This window comes from Astatotilapia calliptera, chromosome 15 (assembly GCF_900246225.1).
Source record: "Astatotilapia calliptera chromosome 15, fAstCal1.2, whole genome shotgun sequence".
NCBI lineage: Eukaryota > Metazoa > Chordata > Actinopteri > Cichliformes > Cichlidae > Astatotilapia > Astatotilapia calliptera.
The window spans coordinates 9,745,504-9,765,651 of NC_039316.1; the positions used below are offsets into that span (position 1 = coordinate 9,745,504).

Sequence of the window (20,148 nt, forward strand, 5' to 3'; positions counted from 1 at the left end):
CATGTTTGTGCTAACAGCTCAGAGGATAGACGTAACACATTAGCCTGTCTCCACTCGGGGCAGCACAGCTGGTATCAACTCCGATAATCAGGCAAAGTGATAGGTTGACCGTTAACACACACACACGCACACACGCACAGGGTATGGCATACACTGGGTGTTGCCAGTGTTACCAGTGCAGTGACACAGAATATCTGAGAGAATAGATTTTTGAGTAACCGCAGTTGGCCCAATTCGGCCAAAATTGAGTTTACTCGAGCCAGTCGTCTGGAGGTTGAAGAGACACGAGAGGTGAACAGCTCTTTATCCTCACATCCATGTCCCTGACTCACTGAGTCGGTGTGTGTGACCAACTACTAATGCTGGTCACAGTCCAGTGAAGTCAGTCAACAGAAGGCAAACATGACTTTACAGCTATTACATCAGACAAGGACTTGAATGTAGCCATTGCTACCATCTTCCCTTACATATACCCTATGTAGAGATAAATATAAGGGGGGGGGAAGAGGCGCCAAGAGTTTGTGTGTCTCTCTGTTTGAGAGGGAGAGAGACAGAGGTCTTCTGTCCTGTTATCTGAGATAGCAATAATCAATGTGAAGCACAGGCAGGTTATCGATGACTCCCTTGCACAGCTGGCCCCAATTGGTCCAGCTCTAATCAATTCACACTTTATCATTTACACTTTATCATGACCGTGGCTGTGTCGCTGAGGTGCTGTGTCCTCTTTATCCACACATTAATAAAGAGAGTGTATGTCAGGAGGGAATTATAACTTGATGTGTTCAAATAAATTAAAAAAATCCAACGCTCAGAAGAGCTAATAAGTGCCAAAAGCGGATTCTGAAGAAAGTTACATTTCCTTTCCTTGAGGAGTACAGTTGTGTGGCGGTGAGCCGTCTTAACGGGGGGAGTCCTCTCATCTTGTAGCCTCCGATGGTAAATTAAGCTGCGCAATTATCCACCGTGATTGGCAAAGGGTATTGCACAATCCAATAAAGTGGGATGAAACTCAGACTCCTGTTTTATTGGCAACCTGACACCTCTCGGCTTTACTGTGTAAACTGCGTGCGCCTTGCTGAATTAATGAAAACTTCTCAGACACGAGGCAATTAGGTGGCGATTCAAGCAGTCACTGCTATGCTATTTAAGGAAATTGTGTGTATCCTTTCATCACACTGTCTATAGATTATGTCTCATCAACACTTTAACTAAGGCAGCGCTTTGAAATGTCGAACATGATCAGTGCTGCGCTACGCAGACGTGTAGCTCCAGACCATGCGTGTATGTGGCACGCAAACAAAGAACCGCATCTTGGCCGAATGTTTGAAATAAACGCTAGGTAAACAGATCAGCTGCACTCTCACAATCACACCGACCTCTCTATAATAACTATAGACATGTACAACTTTGAAACACAACAGTGCCCAAAGGAGTTCCCACATATCAGCAGTAGTTAGTATAACTGTCAGGAAATATAGTTGGGACCTAAATCGCAGAGGGCAGCTAAGATACCAAAGCAAACCTTGACGAAAAGTAGGTGTGGACATTCGCATGTACACCTACACACCTAATCCTTTCATTCGCTCTACTGTAACCTGTCAACACAAGCCATTGCTTTGAATGGTGACTAGTCTATCTCTGCTGTCACTGTCAAATCTTCAAGTATACACAGATGGACCACGGACAGTTTATCCAATCTGCCTCAACCTGCAGTTCCACAGCCTTGATTAAATATTGACTTGGTGTGACCTCCAAAAAACAATAGACTAATCTTTACAAAGTATTAACTGGGAGTGCAGGGAGGACCTTCCAGACATTGATAAGTGAGGACCACAGGGAAATAACGAGGATACAATTAGAAAGCTAATCTGTGTCATTTACAATAGAACACATTATTACCTAGGATTTCCCTCCACAGGTCTCTTGTCACCTAAATCTGATGACGGCTACTGTTTTTCTCCAGTGATGATGACCTTGTGTCCCCTACACCTAAAAAAGAATATTGAAGTGAAGTGTTGCAGTTTCTTTTTTTTTTCTAAGAAATTCTAGCAACCAGTTATTTGATTTTCACATTCTCCCTTGGCAGAAAAGAAAGACATCATTGTTGGCGAGTTGGCCACAGAAGAGTGAAAAGAGAGTGAAGCCAAAGCAAGGTGAGAAGAATGAGGCTGCAAACAGGTCAGCAGTCTGTGGTTCCATCCAGCCTCCAGCACTGGCTATAGATTGTGAACAGTGTGTGTGTGGAGTGCAGGTTGTATTCCTGCTGTGGGGACCTAAATCTGTTTACACACTCACATTATAGATGTATATCCCCAATGGAGTCCAAAACAGCAAATTCTGTTAATATAAATTGTCAAATTTTTATGTTATTTAAGGTTTAAAAAGGTGGACGTTATTGATGATCTTGGAGTAAGTGAAAAGTAAATGACTGTAATGATCTAATGTCAAGGATTCAGAGCTACCCTTGTGTGTGCATTAGCGAGAATTACAAGGGGGGAGTGAGGCTACTGCAGTAATACATTGGCACTAATCTGTGAGCCCTAACCTTTTGCCCTTCAGTGATATCTTTCTGTCAACATAAGGCTTGGCCCGATGCTCTTTGTCATCTGAAATGTGGCTTAGCCATAACAGCACAAGCTTCTCCTTGTGAAGCCTTGCTCCTCTGACTTTTATCAGCAAGGCAGGCTCTGAGTGTGAAACTCTAGAGATGTTCAATCCCACAGGAGGAGGGCAACAACAACTAAACAATGCTCCAGCAAGTTGGGTCAATAAGCTAAAAGGACCCTGTGTGCACCCCTGTGTAAGCTGGAAGTGTATATTTGTGTCTGGGTACCTTTACTCCTCCCAACACATTTTCTCGTTGTGAACAAAAAGCTCAATCTTTGTCTTGTATCGCCATAAAGCTTTTCCCCAGAAGGCACTTGGCTTGTCCATGTGGGTAGCTCTAGCTTTCAGTTGAGCTTGAAGGTGCTGATTTTGGAGCAGGGTCTTCTTTATTGTTCTGCAGCCTCTGGTCAATGGTGATCTAAAAGTCTCTACACTGTGGACAGTGATGCTCGTAGAAATGCCTTCATAAGACCTTCCCAACTTGTGTAAATCTTTAATTCTCCCCTATAACTTCTCCTCTCAAACAAATCCTTTTTATTCTGGCAAAGAGAAACTACCAGTCATAGTAAATCACCTATCTCCCCCCACCACACTCCCTGCTGGTGGTTGATGCCCTCAGCTGCCAGTGCATTGGTGTTCTGGGCTGGACGCTCAGGTATGCACCGGCTCATTCTCAGTGGCTGCTTGGCAGATCCAGGCGCCCGTGGCTCAGTCGGGCCCCTTCCGGGTGTTGGGGGCCCTCGGGCCTCTGGGCCCAGGGCTTGGACCACTCTGGCGCGGGTGGCTGCCAGCGGAGCCTGCAGGCTCGTCACTGCAGCCCCCTCTGGCTTCTGCACTGTGGCTCCTGGGTGATCCCACATCTGGGGCTCTCTTCAGCTCGTTCCAGGAGGGTGGCACGGTTGCCCCTCCAATGGTTCTCCTTGGGCTCTTGTGATCTGGGGGCCTCTGGATGTCTGGGGCCTGGATCTCCTCCATGCATGCTTCATGCCCTGGGGGCGGGGCTATGTCTTCTCTCACTGTCCCTCTTCCCCTCTGTTTTTCTTTTCCTCCCTTTCCTATCCCCCAGTTATGTCTGTCCTGTCAGTAATAAATAAAATAAAATAAAATAACAAAGGTCAATAAAATGGACCAATACGGCAAAGCCGTGATGAACCACGGTAAAGTAAATCTGTTGGGTATCTTACTTGGCCTTCAGACAAAAATTCTGATTGCTGAAGAACCAAATGGGACAGGCAAAAAACAAACAAACAAAAAAAACAAAACAAAGCAATAGACCATGTAGAACCTTCAGTACCACTTATTATTATGACATTCATGCCCATGATGAGTCTACATTAACTTTAGGTAGGCCATATTTTGTCATTTGAAGACTGTGAATTGGATTTACTGCTCTACAAGATGTTGATAAAAACAGATTAGTAGTTTTTCCATTGTGGGCTATGGTCACTAGAAATAATAAGTTTGGTAAAGATTTTTTTCTAAAGGAAAAAAAAGAGAGAGCGAGAGGGCAACCAAGTAAAGACAGGATATCCTGCAAGTGCAAAATGCCCTTTTTGTCATTCATAAAACAACAGCAAAGAAATTGATTAAGGTATTCTTGAATTATTACCTCTGAAATGTAAAGTGAATTAAAATACCATCACCTCCACATCACTCGGGAATGTGTATTTAGTTCATTTCAACACCGCTCAATATGGGTCCATTTAAGAATCAAATATTTTCTTATTACCTGTGGAAGTCACACACCCATTCTCTCTCTCCCTCTCTCTCTCTCTCTCTCTCACACACACACACACACACACACACACACACACACACACACACAGACTCATATACAGTGGCTGTCTGTCCCCTTGGTTTCAAGGTTACTTTAGAGTTCCCCTGTTGCTCACAACACATTTGCATCAAACCACCAGCTGCCAATTAACAAACCACCTCTCTGTTAATACACACACGTCACTGTCAATTAGAGTCATGGCTGATCTCTCTAACAACAGAATAATACAACACACATACACTGACAGACAACCACTGTATCACAAGCACCCTGCAGGGAGAGCGAGGTCTGCTTTAGATGTATGGAAACTGTCAAATAACAGCTAATGCTTTAGAAGGGAAAAAATGAATCGGGCAAGTGAGAATGGTGCAACAGTGCAAGAGGGAATGTTCTGTTCCAGTATTGAGGCTTTCAGGATTAGCTTTGTCATGCTGTTGCGAGAGTAGAAACAGTCATTGGTTAAATGAACCCTGACAGAGTGAACAGACACACAAAACACGGCATGAGTTGTACACATAAAATAGCATGGCAATAACACTGTGCTCAAGGCATATTTGTGGAATATTAGATAGATTTGTAGTCTGTATGCATGTTTGACTACACACACAAATGAATTCAACTAAAGTGTTATGCGTATGCTGAATGTGCCTAATTTAGCTCCATAACAGGGACTCATTTTTTGCAAAGAGGAATTTTATGCTATAGGTTTTCAGCAGCAAAGTACAAAAGCCTCAGAAGAGGAGCAAATTGCTGCAGGACACACATACTACACAAGCAGGCACATATAATTCTTCTCCTCCTGCTATCTGGTCCACAAACATGCACGCAGTCTAGAATGTGCACATATACACGCGTAGCATAATGATAATTTCCTCCATGCAGCAGCTAAAAAATTGAACTATTTATTATTGTCAATCTTGAGACAGCACAGTGCAGGCATGGTAATGAGAATTTATTAATGTCCACTAGATGGCACCCTCTTCCTTTTCATTTCCAATTTAACTTCTCATTTTTCAGCTGATCAGCCGACTCTGAGGTACACAGAACTACATGCATGCTAAATACTAAACTAAGATAAAGGGCACTTTACCATATTAGATATATTTGACCACAGAAAAGCAAAACAAAACACCAGCAGCATTCTGAGTCTGTGCATTCACTTAGCTTTGATGTTAATCAATCGTTGCCATGTGGCAGTAAAGATCTGCCACCTACCTGTGTTACATTTTGTTATGTGCTTGGCTTTGTCTTGCACAATGTGACTGTATCAGCAAGAATATATCAATCAAGCGATCAATCAGTACCACTCAGCTTGTGGGAGGTTGACTGTACCCACTATGCATCGAGTCGTACGGTCAATATAGTGACCTTCAAGAAAACTAAAGATTGGGGGAATATAATCAAAGATATTGGGCACCAGAAGGTCCCAGCCATACATTGCAAGTGAGACTGGCTTCTCCGTGAAGCCAAAGGAGGCAAAAGGAAGATCCTTGCAAGCTTGTTTGTTTGACATATTATGTTTGACATATTAAGTGGTTAAATAGTTTTTTATTTAAATTCAAAATTAAGTTAAATACAGAAACTATCACTCAAAAAGAATCCTCAATGTGACCTTCAAGTTTTTCTAATTTTTAATTTATACGATATCAATACGATACTCCCGGATAGACTAATAGTTAAACTGCAGGAAATCGGACTTCCTTCTTACCACCTGCCGCCTGGATCAGAGACTTCCTCTCAGACCGTGTACAAAGAGTTAGAGTGGGGCCTCATCTTAGCTCAGCCCTCAGCCTTAACACCAGCTCTCCACAAGGCTGTGTACTGAGTCCCCTACTGTACACACTGTACACACATGACTGTGTTAGAACCCACCCAGACAACGCAGTCATTAAGTTTGCAGATGATACCACTGTATCATCTCTGGGGGCTCATCTCTGGGGGAGATGGGACGGCGTACAGAGCTGAAGTTCACAGGCTGTCAGATTGGTGTGTGGACAACAACCTGGACCTCAATACCACCAAGACAAAAGAACTGGTAGTCGACTTCAGAAGGAGGAAGTCCGAGCTGTAGCCTGTCAGCATCAACGGGGAGTGTGTGGAAAGGGTGTCCAGTTTCAAGTTTCTGGGTGTGCACATAGACACAGACCTCCAATGGAGCTCTAAAATCTCTGCGGTTTTAAAAAAAGGCCCAACAGCGTCTCCACTTTCTGAGAATCCTCAGAAAAATGGACCTGAAGGACCTGTACAGCACTCGCTGTCTCAAGAGGGCACGCAGCATCCTACAGGACTGTACACACCCAGGACACCAGGTGTTTAAGCTGCTGCCGTCTGGCAGGAGGTTCAGGCTGCTGAGGTCCCAGACAAACAGACTCAAGGACAGCTTTTACAAGCCTTATTCTTCATTTTTTATTACTAAGTTAAGTTACTGTGTTGTGTTGTTTGTGTTGCATTGTGATGTGTCGTATCGTGTCGTTGTATGTATGACTGTGCAATGACAATAAAGAGTTATCTTATCTTAACTTAAACTAAAAACTAGCTTTGCCATTAAAAAAAAATCCTTCAGACCTCCAATTCAGTTTTAAGGTTAGCTCAGCAATATTTTTACAGTTTCAGCAAGAGAATTTGAAACGTGTTTTATTCTTGTGTAGAGCAAAGAGAAAACATGGACAGTGAACATTCACTTTAGATTCAAATGAATAAAAACTACAAATCCTGCTTTCATAGCTATTAATGAACAGTATAGGTAAAGAACACATTAAATATCTCATGGGATATGATCTAAATATTATAATTGTGTGAACATCTTTGTTAAACTACTATCAAACTAGAACATTTAATAAACACTATAGTTAGAGCAACTAGTTGTTTCAAAGTTAAAGGTGTAGTGAAAAGGCGAACGCACTGAATCGTGAACAAATAAACTTCCCATCTGATGTTGTTTCGTAAGGCGCACGTAAACAGTGCTGGGACACAATGACGATAATTCAGTGTGACTACTTCTGAGATGTCTACTGAGGAGAATTGAGACTGGATGTTGGTGCTAAAGACTATCATTTCTTCTTGCCAGCTTTCTTGTCTTGCTTGTTGGGTGGCTGTGCGGAAGCAGAGGTGAAGGCTGCTTGTTTTTCCAGAGCTGCGGACTGGGCCTCCTCCAGAGCCTCCTTCTCTTCTTGTTCCTTTTTGATGCTTGCGCGATGACGGCTATTAAATGCGTCGCACGTATTGTGAAAGTTCTTACAGCGCTGCTCAAAGGCTGCCTGGAGACAAGAGAAATGGCAGCGAGAAAGTAGTTAAAGAATTAGAGGGAAAGGCAGCTGACTCCTTTTAACTTTGATAGCCACAGTGGCTCATTTCTTTCTGTTTCATTACATTCTTCTCCCTCTCTGTCCCTTACCTGCATGTTTTGATACATCTCCAGCTGACATTTCATTAGCTCCTTCCTTTTGAACGCCTCCTGTTTTCTGCACTCCAACACATGCTCTCGGACCAACCGGTAAGTCTGGATCTTTTCAGTGCGCTCCCTCTGCTGGGCCTCTTCTATGTATGAGTCCATCACCACTGGAGAATCCTTTTGGTGTCTACATGTATGCACAAGAACTAAATGTATACGGTGTGCACAGCATTTTTCTGTCACATGAATGTATACCCATCTAATGAGAATGAATAGAAATCTGAAGATATGTTCAAGTACTTTGTACTATAGCACAGTGTCATTACATGCACTGTAGCTACTGTGTCAGGATCAGGTGTTAAACAAATTTTTGGAGAGGGAAACTGAGGATATAGACACGCCTGTGTGTACACAAGTGTGAATCTTGATGTGCCTGACACCCTTTAATAAACTTAACACATCTCTTTCTCTGCTCATATTGCAGGCCAGTGTCGACAGCCACCATTAGCTGGACACACGTGTTGGCACGCACATGCGCACGCTCACAGCAGGAGAGGATGGAGAGGTGATGGGAGAGGGGCACATCTCATTGGAGTAACGAGCTCATAGTGTCCCTGAAATAGCTCTCTAATTAAAAGACCCAAATATCATCTCATTTATCCTGGAGAGGGATGGACAGAGGGAGAGATGGAGGGAGGGAACAAGAGATGGTGTCAGGGAGAGTAATGGGAAACCCAGGGGGGACTGTGGAGGGAGATTCTTCCCTTTAAAACTCTTACTCTGACAATACAGTCACACACAGGACATAGACCAATTTGGAAAGCCATTGGCTAGTCTGTTGGCTTAACCTTTGGTGCTCAACGTGGAATTTGGGGGGGATTATGGTGAAACTGTTTCCTAACTATACTCGATCAGTTTACACTGTACAGTATGTATCTATATGCAACCAAGGTTAAGTGAAATGTGATTGGTCAATTGCTAAGCGACTTATACGAAAACCAAAAAGCCCTTTCCCTATTGATGCTCAAAATTAAGTGCAAATAGTTGTTTACGATGGGTACACATAGATGGGCAGCAAACTCATAGTTGCTTGTAATCCTAGATGTGCATTGATATCAAAGATATTTAAAAATTAATCTCTTGGTAATCGTCATGAATTGCAGGTTAAAGGACCCAAATGTATACTCTGGAGGCAGAGGGATAAAACAGAAGGTAAGCCTTTGTTTCACAGTTCAAACTAACAATGAAAACTACAAACCCAAACTCTAAATTAGCCCAGCAGATCACAGAAAGAAAACACACGGGGAAGTTAACACGAAGACAGAATTATTTATACACATGGGGAGAGCAGGCAAGGAAAGACAGCTGAGGAAAGCTAGACACAGTTGTACACAATCAAGACAATGAGGTTGGGGGAAAAGTAAAACGGGAAATAACTAAGAGTCACTAATCACAAACAGACTCCATAAACAGTAACTAGCACTCAAATGCAACAAGAACAAGGCACAAAAAGCACAAATCAACCAAACATAAAACCCCTGAAGATGACGAAGAACTCGAAATTCTAAGTTAAGGACACAGGGAAGGTTAAATAACACAGAATATAAGGAGGAAAAATATGCTAACTAGCCTTTAAAGGAAACCAGAGTAACATTAAAGTAGAAATCAGAACCAAAGATTAACCCACACAATAATGCCAGCCTCAAAATATAGAAATCAGAACCTAAAATATAAACAACAACAAAAATGTAGCTGCAGTAAAAACTCTCGGTGACTGTTACTGTCAGTCCTTCAGTAACTGATGTCAGTAGTGGAGCTGCTGTATTGTCATTCTGAGGGCTGAGGCACATTTAGCTGTGCTGTTAGAAACTGAAGTCAGCTATATAAGAGGAGGAATGGCAGGCTCACAAATGTTACATTTGTGTATATTTTTAATGCATGAATAGCCTGTAAATCCAAATGTTTAGAGATTTCAAAACAATAAACTACTTACTGTTTTTGCTGTGTCATGTACTAATCACCCTGATGTTCAAAGTACCCACTCAAATCAAGTTACTATCAAACACTAGAATATGAATGATTAAGTGCAAAGCTATCAATTCATCCATATTCCTAACTATTTATCCTATTTAGGGCTGCGGGTTAGAATTTAGAATCACCAGTTAACCTGAGATGCATGTCTTTGGTCTATGGGGGGAAGTCCAAGTACCCAGAATAAACCCAGACAGAGAAGGGAGAGTTTAAAAGGATAAAGAAGAAATAAACAGCAAAATAATATAATGCTTATTATGTAAATAATTTCATTACATTCTTAAAAATGAAAGGTACAGCTTAAAAAACATTATGCCAGTAGCCGTACTAAATAGCATCCACCTTATCTCCATACATTACACACACTGCTGTAGCTTGAAGTCCTTGCATTGCCCTTTCAGGCCCTGTTAAGTATACAATGTAACACTGCTGTTCACACTGGACCAATGAGAGCAAAGGTCATAAAGACAGGAAATTACTAATAATGTTCTGCAGATATTGTATGAACCAAACTGTTCCTGAGAACAAGAACACCGACATATTCACCAACCTTCCAGCTCTTAATTCAGGTCCACAAATCTACATTAGGTAACTAGACTGCATCCTGCATATTAGCCACAGGACCTCAACAGGGGGAGGAAAATGCAAGCATCTGTTTTAAAATACAATGAGATGATGTAACTTTCTTTGTTGGCTGTGTGTCATTTCCCATCTATATCGTCTAAGCTTGCATGCTGGGACAAGCTGAACAATCAAATAGATAGTGAAAGAGTGAAAAGGGACAGAGACGGAAAAGTATAGCAATGGAGAACCTGGTAAAGTGACTGTAGTCCATGTGAGGAAAGGAGCAGGGGGTGTCAGTCAACTTCTGATTGGATGCACTCTGAGAGATGTCTTGACCAGGTCTTGAAGCATCTATAGAAGTACCAATAGGACAAGCTCACATTACCATAAACCATATGAGTTCACATAAATATGTTTCCATTTTTAAAGATTCATACCATTGTTTTCCTCTGTAGCAGCATCACCACACTCTTTTTGCTGCACTTGTTTAAGAAAATGGAGACGAGACTGAAAAGCCTAAAAGCAAGACATAGTAAATCATTCTGTCTGAAGCGTATGTTTCAGTGTAGCCCACTTAAATAAATACATAAAAATAAATAAATTAGAGTACATTATATATTCTAAAAGAAGACAGAATATATTAAATTAAAAGGGTTACCTTGGCAGAGCGTCCCGGCTCGGCCATTTCCCATGCTTTTTTAATGGTTTTAATCTGGTCTATTCTTTCTGTGTCTCTCTTAACGTCGATGCCTTTTGCTTTGCTGTTGTCCGTGACAACACGTAGCATCCAGTTTGGTTTAGTTAGGTCAAGGCTCTGCACAGACATTTGCACACAGAGTGCAAAGAACCCACAGAAAAAAAATAACACATGCTGAGACACACAAACACTAGAGCGGAAGGTCGGTTTGCTAAAGTGCGCATGTCTACTTCAAACTTAGTTTTTTTGCCTTTGTTTTACACAACAGATAACTTTTAGTTTATTTGGAGATCGCTTAGTGTCTTTTCTCCATTAAAGTTGCACTTACCATCAAATTTTAAATGAAAAACGAAGGAGGTCAGTATTAGAAAAACGTTTAAATGTCACCGTGCTTAATGTGTGAATTTAATGTGTGGCACAGCTTTGATCAAAATGCTGCTATTATGTGGATCATAGGTTTATTGAGTGGTTCTGACTGATGAACCAAGTTCTTATCTGAGACTATTATTCACACTCACCATGCAGATTATGTTATCATGAATGGTGAATGTGTTTCAGACATCCTGTATACAGGCAGGCCAGAGATTTGGTTCACCCTGATATGCATTGCCTAGCATTTCATAGCTGGATGAACATCTTTGGAGAGACGTGAACTACACTGTCAAAACAAATGCCTCCATCCTGTACTCCTCAAGCTACAACAAGACCTCTGTGACATATCTTAGCACCTTCTCTTAACTTAAAAGTCGCTGTGAAAAATACATTTAGGTAAACATGGCCTTCAATCTGAGTGGGTGACTGTATAAACATGGGTATATACATGTGAATGCATGCATATACCTTTCTATAAGCGCTTTTATATTTCTACTCCTTATGTGCAGTTGACAGACTTGCAGAGTTGCGGTGTTTTGTCTTTCCTGTACCATACTGTTGTAATACATTACCGTTTCATTAGCGACAGCTGGCTTCCCCTTGTCTCCTTTGGTTTTGCGCTGGGTTTTGGTTGCATCAGACTTGAGGCCATCACGATTTGGTGTGCTAGTGGTAGATGAACGCTTTACATCCTCAAGCTTATTTACTGCATTATGAAGCAGAGATTAAGAACATTAACATTTTCTGTTGTCTTCAGAAAACCTGCTGTGCATTTAGCTTCATAAATACTTTAACTACGGTGTTCACTTTACATTAGATCTAGATTTAAGTTATTTAATGTCCTTATTGGGAAATGCTAAAATTTTAGATTTTTAAAAAAAATTCTAATGTGAAATGTTAAAATGCTTCAGTTTTGAATGCATGCCATGTCTATAGACATTCAACAGTATCAGATATTCACATTCTACTTAAACAATTAAAGATGGGGACTGCCACACAAACAGCAAAGGTGCTGTGCGGCTGAATGTATGCTAGATGGCACTGTTGCACTTTAAAAACTGAGTCAGATTCAATCCCCAGCTTAGATGAAGTATTAACTATGAGTCTCACTTCTCTGATATAAAGGCGTAATAATCCATCATTTAGCTGACACCCTGCCATTCTGCCTGAAGAGCTTTGGTGAATACTCAATGACTTACTCCTATCTCAAGACATAAAAAAAAAAAAAAATCAATGCTAAAACTGGATGTAAATATCAATCTGTGCTGTTGGAATTTATCCCAAAAGGATCCTGAAAACTGATTTAAGTTGGACATGCTTGAAGAAATTGTAAGAAAAGACTGTTGTGTGTTCTCATGGTAACGGTGCAAAGAACTGAGGCTGACTCCTCCAACAGTAGGACTTTAGGCAAATATGTGAAAATGTGCATGCATTCAAAAACATAAGCAGTGCAGTTTTTGTGTTAACTACAGATTGTTAAACAGCTTGTTAAAGAGGTTTTGAGGCTTGGCGTGCCATGTAGTGCGTGCGTATCCATGTAGCATGCAGGGAGCATGATCAAGGGCAGAGGCTCACCACTGAGACGGAGTTAAACTGGATGAAATTAATTCACTTTCCTGCTGAGATATTTCCCAGGACACCAGGGGGCAAGAGCCTGCTTCATTTGACATCCCACTGACCCATTTTCATAAGCTTAGGGAAAACATAGACGGTTTTGTATGGACACTGGCATATAGATAGATATGTGGGCTAATGTGAGCATAAACTGGCAAAAAAAATCTTAACATGCAGGAAAAACGACATTTAAAAAGACAGAAAAACACTGTCTATTTATGGCAGTCTCAAATGACAGTGTTCATTTTACACACTGACACGCACACACACCCAAACACACATGTCACCTGTAGATTTCATATCATGCAAATGGAATAACTGAATGGTTAAGTACGGGGAACCTTGGCATCAGCTCTGGTGAAAACACAACAGAAATTCGGTGATAGCAAGCTTGCTTTCCTCTCCAGGCATTCATGCACGCTCTCCCCATGCAGCAACCCGTTCAAATCAGCATCGACAGATGCTGCGATTATTTTATCCCCTTCAATTTTTTATTTTTTTTTAAGAAGCTTCAACCAATTTCAAAGACGTGATTTTTCAATTGATCCAATTTGTATAGCATGATTAAAGGCAGAGAACCAAGAGCTGGTGGCAGAGGACGGGATTACTGCCACAGCCAGCGACCACTGGGCACAAGAAATCACACTCTATGATCTGCAAAAGCAGCTGCATTCATTTGGCTTTCATTACAGTTGTGATTACAGGCCCATGGCAAGTGGAAGCAAAGAATAAACTGTGCCTGCCTTGGCCCCTGACACTGCCTACTGAGTATCACTCACATTTCAGACTGAACACAAAATAAACTGTGCGAAAACAAACATTAAGGGCTTAGTAGAAAATCCATTCAGAACCAAGTGCTTAAATGCTGACAAAGTTTTGATAGAATAATAAAAATGAACTGCTTTATGGCCCATTACAGTCCTATCTGTGAGAAGATTCATGGCACTATAGTGAACAATCCAATCATATGTGTATGTTTTCCAGGAAAAAGATGCAAACAGGGTTTCTTTCCTGGCTGCCCCCTTGGAAACTGATGTGGTAATAGTAAATGCCTTGAGTATGTACCTCTTGTCTCATTGTTCTCCAAGTCTTTGACTGAACAAGCAAAAGCCAACTGGGATTCACTCAGATTCCAAGTCTTATAAAGCACCTCTGCCTGCACCACGTACTTGTGAACCTGTGAAACATGGATGAACAATGTAAAACACCTGCATCAGAGTACAATATAACGCATTACACACATACAAAAAAAGGCATATACGACATGATTTATGCAGGAATCAAAACTATGAACTAAAGCCAACACAACCTGACAATATACTATAAACATCTGCATCAGTGTTCATGACACAGGGAGACAAAAAAGACCTAGAACCCACTTTGCTGCTGTGGTAAACAATTAAAGTGCATGTTCACCACAAAAACTAAGTGAAGGCAGAGGGCTGGTTAGCCAAGGTTATCTCACGTAACACCCACGTCCATCACACTGAACAGAAAGGACAGAATTCAGACAAAATTCCAAGAAGTAAATCAAGCGTATAAAGAAACAGAAAAAGCACTACAAAAAATAAAAGTGGCATATATTTAATTTTTTTCCCATTCGCTTACATATATCTTTGAGTCCCCCCCCAACTCACCCTACACAAGTCTTTACAATTATTCCACCATTACGATGCATCATTGTGTGTGTTGTGAGTCCCTGTGGCAAACAACGCCACTCTATTCACTCACCCTCTGCTTTAAGTCTTTATCTGCTCTAAGCTCTAATCAATAGCTGCTATCAGTGTCATCCGACATTATCTGTCTTAGTGCTACTGACTCACTGTGTTCCCAAAAAAAGATTTAAAAACACACATGGCGTATCCGAAGCGAACGTCTTAACAGGTCTGTAAAAATACATGTTTTTGTAGCCTTAATTCACTGCTTTAACTGCGGCATTAACTGTGTGTATTTGTAAAAATTTGCTGTGTGTATTTGTGAGTATTTGCTGAGGAAAAGCAATTATTATTCACCAGATGCATCACTGTAAAAAAAATCACCACAGAAAAGAATGAATAATAATAATAATAATGAATGACAATAACTATTTTTCATTTTCCACTGTATGCCTGTGCATGTGAATATGTGATGATACACACCTACAGAGCATAACATATGCTTTTGCAACCCTTAAACTAAGACAACAGGTGTGTTAGATGGGGGGTCTTCAGACATTACAGTGAGTCATAAATCATGCACAAATCATGGCTCCCTGACAAGCACTGATAAGTCAGACAGTAAAAAAACAACACCCCTCCAGTTTCTGCTACTCTCCTCTTCTTGTCAAATTGTGTCTCTGAGAATGTGAGTGTGGGTGAGACTAAATTTGCGTGTGTGTGTGTGTGTGTGTGTGTGTGTGTGTGTGTGTGTGTGTGTGTGTGTGTGTGTGCTTACAGGCGTAATCTGGCAGAAAAAAATGATATCAACAGGCAGCAAGCACGTGGGTGAGAGAGACAGAGAGGGAAAGTGAGATGCCCATGAAAGTGAGAATAGTTAAGTGTTTGAGCAATAGCAGATACCACGCAGACAGTTGTCAGTGATACCATAGTCTCTGTGGGAGGCTGGTACTGGTCAGATGAGGAGATAGATTTTTTAACTGCGCTGTCTTCCCCTTCATTTTGCTGGAAAGTGTTCTCCGAAGGAGACTGCTCCTGTTTATTTTCTTCGGTGTCTGTAACAGAAAGAGAAATCTATTAATGCTGATAAAAGACAAGAATAATAAATATACTAGGAAACATTTTATAAACACTCTAGCATCTGGTCCAAATAAGTGCAAAATTCTAAAGCTCTTCTCCTATTATTTTAACATTTAAAATTAACTCTGAATAACAGGTAGAGTTCCAGCACATTAAGAACGCTTGCTCGTGCTTTCCGAAGTGGTTCAAGGGCGGTTTTGTGTACAATTTGGTTTTAAAATGAGCATACAACAGCAGAGCTTTCTCTCAGCATATGAGAGAACAAAAAGTGCCACATTTAAAATGTTTTCTGCAAAACGAAAATCATACTCAAAAGGTCGGGAGGAACATGGAACTCTTTTAAGAAGGATTTTGTAGAAATTGCTGGCCAGCTGTGGATTGTTGGACAGCTAGAAGATGAAAAGAAAAACGAAATAAAAGAGTAGGAGGAAAGATAATCCTCTTTTTTTTTTTAAGTGCAGCATATGTTTAAAACCCCCCAAACCCTAATATTAGCAGTGTTGACTGCTGAATCCGTTTTAACATTAGTAGCATACCACCTTCCTCATAAATTTGACGTGTCTTGTGTGTGATTGTCTTACACTACACTACAAATGTTACTGTAAGCAGAATAAAGATTCAGGTTTGCTGTTGGCAGACTGCAGTAGCTCTCACCAATTAAAACTGCAAGGTGGAATTTCAAGAACTACTGAACAACTACGGTCACAAAAATTTACTGAAAGAAACAGTAAAACTGTGAGACAGTTAAATTGGTTTCATATGTCGAGTGTTAAATTATGAAACACAGATCATCACAAGCTTTGGTTACTGCACCCAATGACACCTCACCTTTGTTCACCAGGAAGAAAAAAACAGGAATCACCACATGGCCCTTCCCGGTTTTGCTAGCTACTTGTTTCTCATGGTCCAGAATGGATAGACGTATCAATACATCTGGGTGGGAAGTCTGAAGCTGAACGGTTGCTACAGTGTCTGTTGTTACATGTACTCTGTAACTATAAAACATTTCACATTATAGCATTAAATTCTCAGAGCATCCCTGCTTTTTCCATTTTATTAACATTAAAAAACAACACTGTATGCCATATAATTCTCTTACCAACAAATGAGATTTTTGTTATTTGGAATGTAATAATCCCGTAATTCCTCTACTGAGAATTCACTAACTGGGGTGTCGCGGGACAGCTTTGGAAGTGGTTCCTTTGAGCCGATCAAGCACATCCTCCACTTTGCACCAGAAGGGGGTAATTCAGGTGTGATAGCTTCCGCTACAAAGGTATAACCAAGCTGGGCCAGGGGATAGAAAGTTCATCATAAAATTATAATTTTATTTTAGAAGGGAGGTATATTGGAAAGAAAATATCAATACCAAATACTATAATAAAGAGTTTTAAAAGGATTTTTCTATATATAATACTAGAAAAGTTCAAAAAATGCACCACGCAAAAAATTCATGTTATATCCACACACCTTATTGGGTTGATAGACATGGGGTGCTACTCTGTTGAAGACCGTGTTTACCTCCTCTCCTGTGTCATTATTTATGACGTGCAGGAGACAATTAGGGATTGGAGAGTAGACCTTTGGTATCACCAGCACCTCCTCAGAAACCAGGAAAATCTCTCTGTGAACCAGTAAAAAGATCAAGCCGATAATATATCAATATATATAATATATCTAGCACGGCTAGGTAGCAAGGTTATAAGAGGACATCATGCATTTCCACCAGGGTTTTCCAAGACAGCCTAGGAATTCTCTTTCACTGAGTTTATAATGTTCTCTGACCTAAAGACCAAGACCCATGAGTTGGCTGTGTCTGGAAGAGAGACAGTGTAATCAGCAAAGGCGATTTTAGTCGATTCATCTCGTAGACATGGGTAGAGGTCCGCTTTCCTCTTAGAATTGTTGATGATATGCCTGTGCAAGAAACAGAAAGTTCAGAGCACATTTAGAAATTTCAGCTTAAGCAAAAACTATGTCATGAATACAGTTTTAATTTAAGTAGTTAATTGAAGTATTCATTACAAAGTCCCAGAAAACAATCTATGCCTCTTTCATAAGAAAGAACCAGGATGCACTTTGCTTTTCAGTGTGATCTTTGACTTAAGTGATTATTTATGTCAGCTAAGAAAACCACCTCTTCATCCGCCGTACACACATTGACCGAGCTTTTATTGCTCATGCACACACACATGCATCCCCAGGCAGCAGGTCATTCGGCAGACGCTGGTAGCTGATTGGAACGGGGAGAGTATAAACAGCAGATGGTACCACTGGGAAAAGATGGAACACAATGTGGAAAATGCTCCCTGCATGTCCCCCACAGGCTGCCACAACCAGGAGAGGGAGCAGATTCTGGACATGCAGTGCAACAGAGAGGCTAAACGCATGCCATGCAATATACACAGCATTGGCACTGGAACGCATTTGCAGCGCTTTCATATACTTTCAAATATTTGTGTTGACAAAAAAACCCACTACGATTGCTAGACTCACCATGTAAGCGCACACAGTCAGTACATTTTTATTACTTAGTCACCTCTGTCATACACTTTGATAGACCTCAGTTGTTCATTTACCTCAGCAAGAAAGCTGCATGTTTGTGTGCATCACATTCAATTGTCGACCACACGGATGAAAGGATCTTGGACGCATTGAGGTTCTCCTTCGTTCCTGAACGACATGAGCACACGCACAGAAAAGTAGCCTCCATTAAAGATGAAAGAAAAACCCATGTTGCTGTCAAACGCATGAAAAAATCATTGAAGTTGACCTAGTTCAGAGTGGGAAGCAGATATTGCAAAGTGCATTTTTACTTCATCCAGCGATAGGCTGATAGGAGAAGATTATTCTCACCTTGACACTTAATTTTCACACTCATCTCACCTGAGAGGTAAGCCCTCTGACAGAACGCAATTTTTGACAAGAAATCCTGCATACTTGCAAGTATGCATGTATTAGTAAATGTGTGCGTGTGCACAGAAATGCTCAGAAGAGATTGTTTAATGCTGTATTTTTTTTTCACATATTCACATGTGGCAAAAGGTATCCCCAGTTTTTCCCGCCACACATCCTTGCCCTCAGCTCTCTTTTCTAAGTGGCACTTCAAACTGACCAGCATAATGTAAGACTGGCAAATGAGATTTACAAATGGAGCTAACAGAGTGGAAGAAAATAAAGCAAAAGCAGTGCGCATAAATACCGGGGAACTACTGAGGTGCTTGAAGGGGACCATGTCATTAACAAGTACTATCCTGGGCAATGTGGACATTGTGGCATGTTTTGAGTGAATGGTTTTTTAAAGTGCTGTTAGACAGTCAGTATCACTCTGAGTGGAACTCTAAAGGCTGCACTTTGTGCTTTGATTTGAAAGAACTTAACTATGTTAGGCCAATTTCATAAAAAAGTCAAGCTGTTCAGTGTGTGCATGTACATGTGCTCATACTAATGTCACACGACCACCAGCATAATAATTTCGAGATGCCGGCAGACTGACTCTAATGATGTGGGTATTTTAGATGTCTGAGATGCTCAAGCTACATTTTCAAGCCATGGGAAATTAGGCACTCTCTCATTTCTGGTGTATTACAGTGCTGCTTTAGGCAAACCCCACACTAATGAAACTGTCCATACCCCCATATGTACAAGTTACTCAGAGGGGTCACAGTGTCATGTGTTGTTGCCTGGAGAAGGCACAGCAATAAACAGAGGATGGCTGTGCAGTACATCGCCTTCAGCGATTCCTTGGGAATCAACAAACAGTGATGGACCTTCACATTAAGACGATTACTGTTACATTATCTCTAAAAACACATCCAAATATTTTCACTAAAACTGAGGGAAATTTCTAATTTACCAGAAAACTGTTCAAAAGCAACACTGATACTAAAACAGTATATTATTCCAAAGCCAGACTGGAATAGCTGCACAACACTGTCTCTATGTAATCTCTCATTTTTCCTAGAAAGTGTCCACTGCTTCCCCGTCTTCTCTTCCCTATCTTTCTGTTGATGTCACTAATGAACATCAGTCAGTGATGCAGGAACGCTGTTTGCACATGTATATGATGCGCATGTTTCCTCTCGTCTGTGTATCCCCGATGTGGTTAGCCTCCATCGGTCAGGATTTATTAGTAAGAGTGGCAGTCTCATCAATACATATTTGCGTTGCTGCTCAGGAGCTCGATGTACGCCAGCAGGCTAAATTATACAGTGAATGCAGAACTAACAGGTGTTTTGTGTGTGAGGGGTTTTTTGGATAATAAATCTAGGAATGAAAAACAGGCCATCCTGTGTTTTTGTGGGTCTTTTTGCACATTTTCTATTTTTACTTAAATTGCTGTAGTTGCTGTGTCTCTCTT

The 20,148-nt window shown here is 40.9% G+C and overlaps 1 protein-coding gene across 7 annotated transcripts in view; it reads right to left on the reverse strand.

Annotated features, from left to right (window-relative positions):
- Window positions 1–7,002: 7,002 nt before the first annotated feature.
- Window positions 7,003–20,148, reverse strand: part of adgb (androglobin) — a 38,274-nt gene continuing 25,128 nt past the window's right edge. For 5 of the 7 annotated variants that reach the window (XM_026142551.1, XM_026142550.1, XM_026142546.1 and 2 more), the window contains 13 exons: window positions 18,368–18,461; window positions 17,574–17,705; window positions 17,259–17,412; window positions 16,888–17,075; window positions 16,617–16,783; window positions 15,612–15,763; window positions 14,119–14,230; window positions 12,012–12,145; window positions 11,029–11,184; window positions 10,808–10,886; window positions 10,619–10,721; window positions 7,779–7,962; window positions 7,003–7,641 (listed from right to left, as the gene is read on the reverse strand). In XM_026142551.1, the coding sequence (XP_025998336.1) occupies window positions 7,435–7,641; window positions 7,779–7,962; window positions 10,619–10,721; window positions 10,808–10,886; window positions 11,029–11,184; window positions 12,012–12,145; window positions 14,119–14,230; window positions 15,612–15,763; window positions 16,617–16,783; window positions 16,888–17,075; window positions 17,259–17,412; window positions 17,574–17,705; window positions 18,368–18,461 (1,862 nt within the window). In that variant the 3' untranslated portion in view covers window positions 7,003–7,434. Of the gene's footprint in view, window positions 7,642–7,778; window positions 7,963–10,618; window positions 10,722–10,807; window positions 10,887–11,028; window positions 11,185–12,011; window positions 12,146–14,118; window positions 14,231–15,486; window positions 15,496–15,611; window positions 15,764–16,616; window positions 16,784–16,887; window positions 17,076–17,258; window positions 17,413–17,573; window positions 17,706–18,367; window positions 18,462–20,148 lie in introns of all 7 variants that reach the window. The other 2 variants (XM_026142548.1, XM_026142549.1) reach the window with 2 other exon arrangements.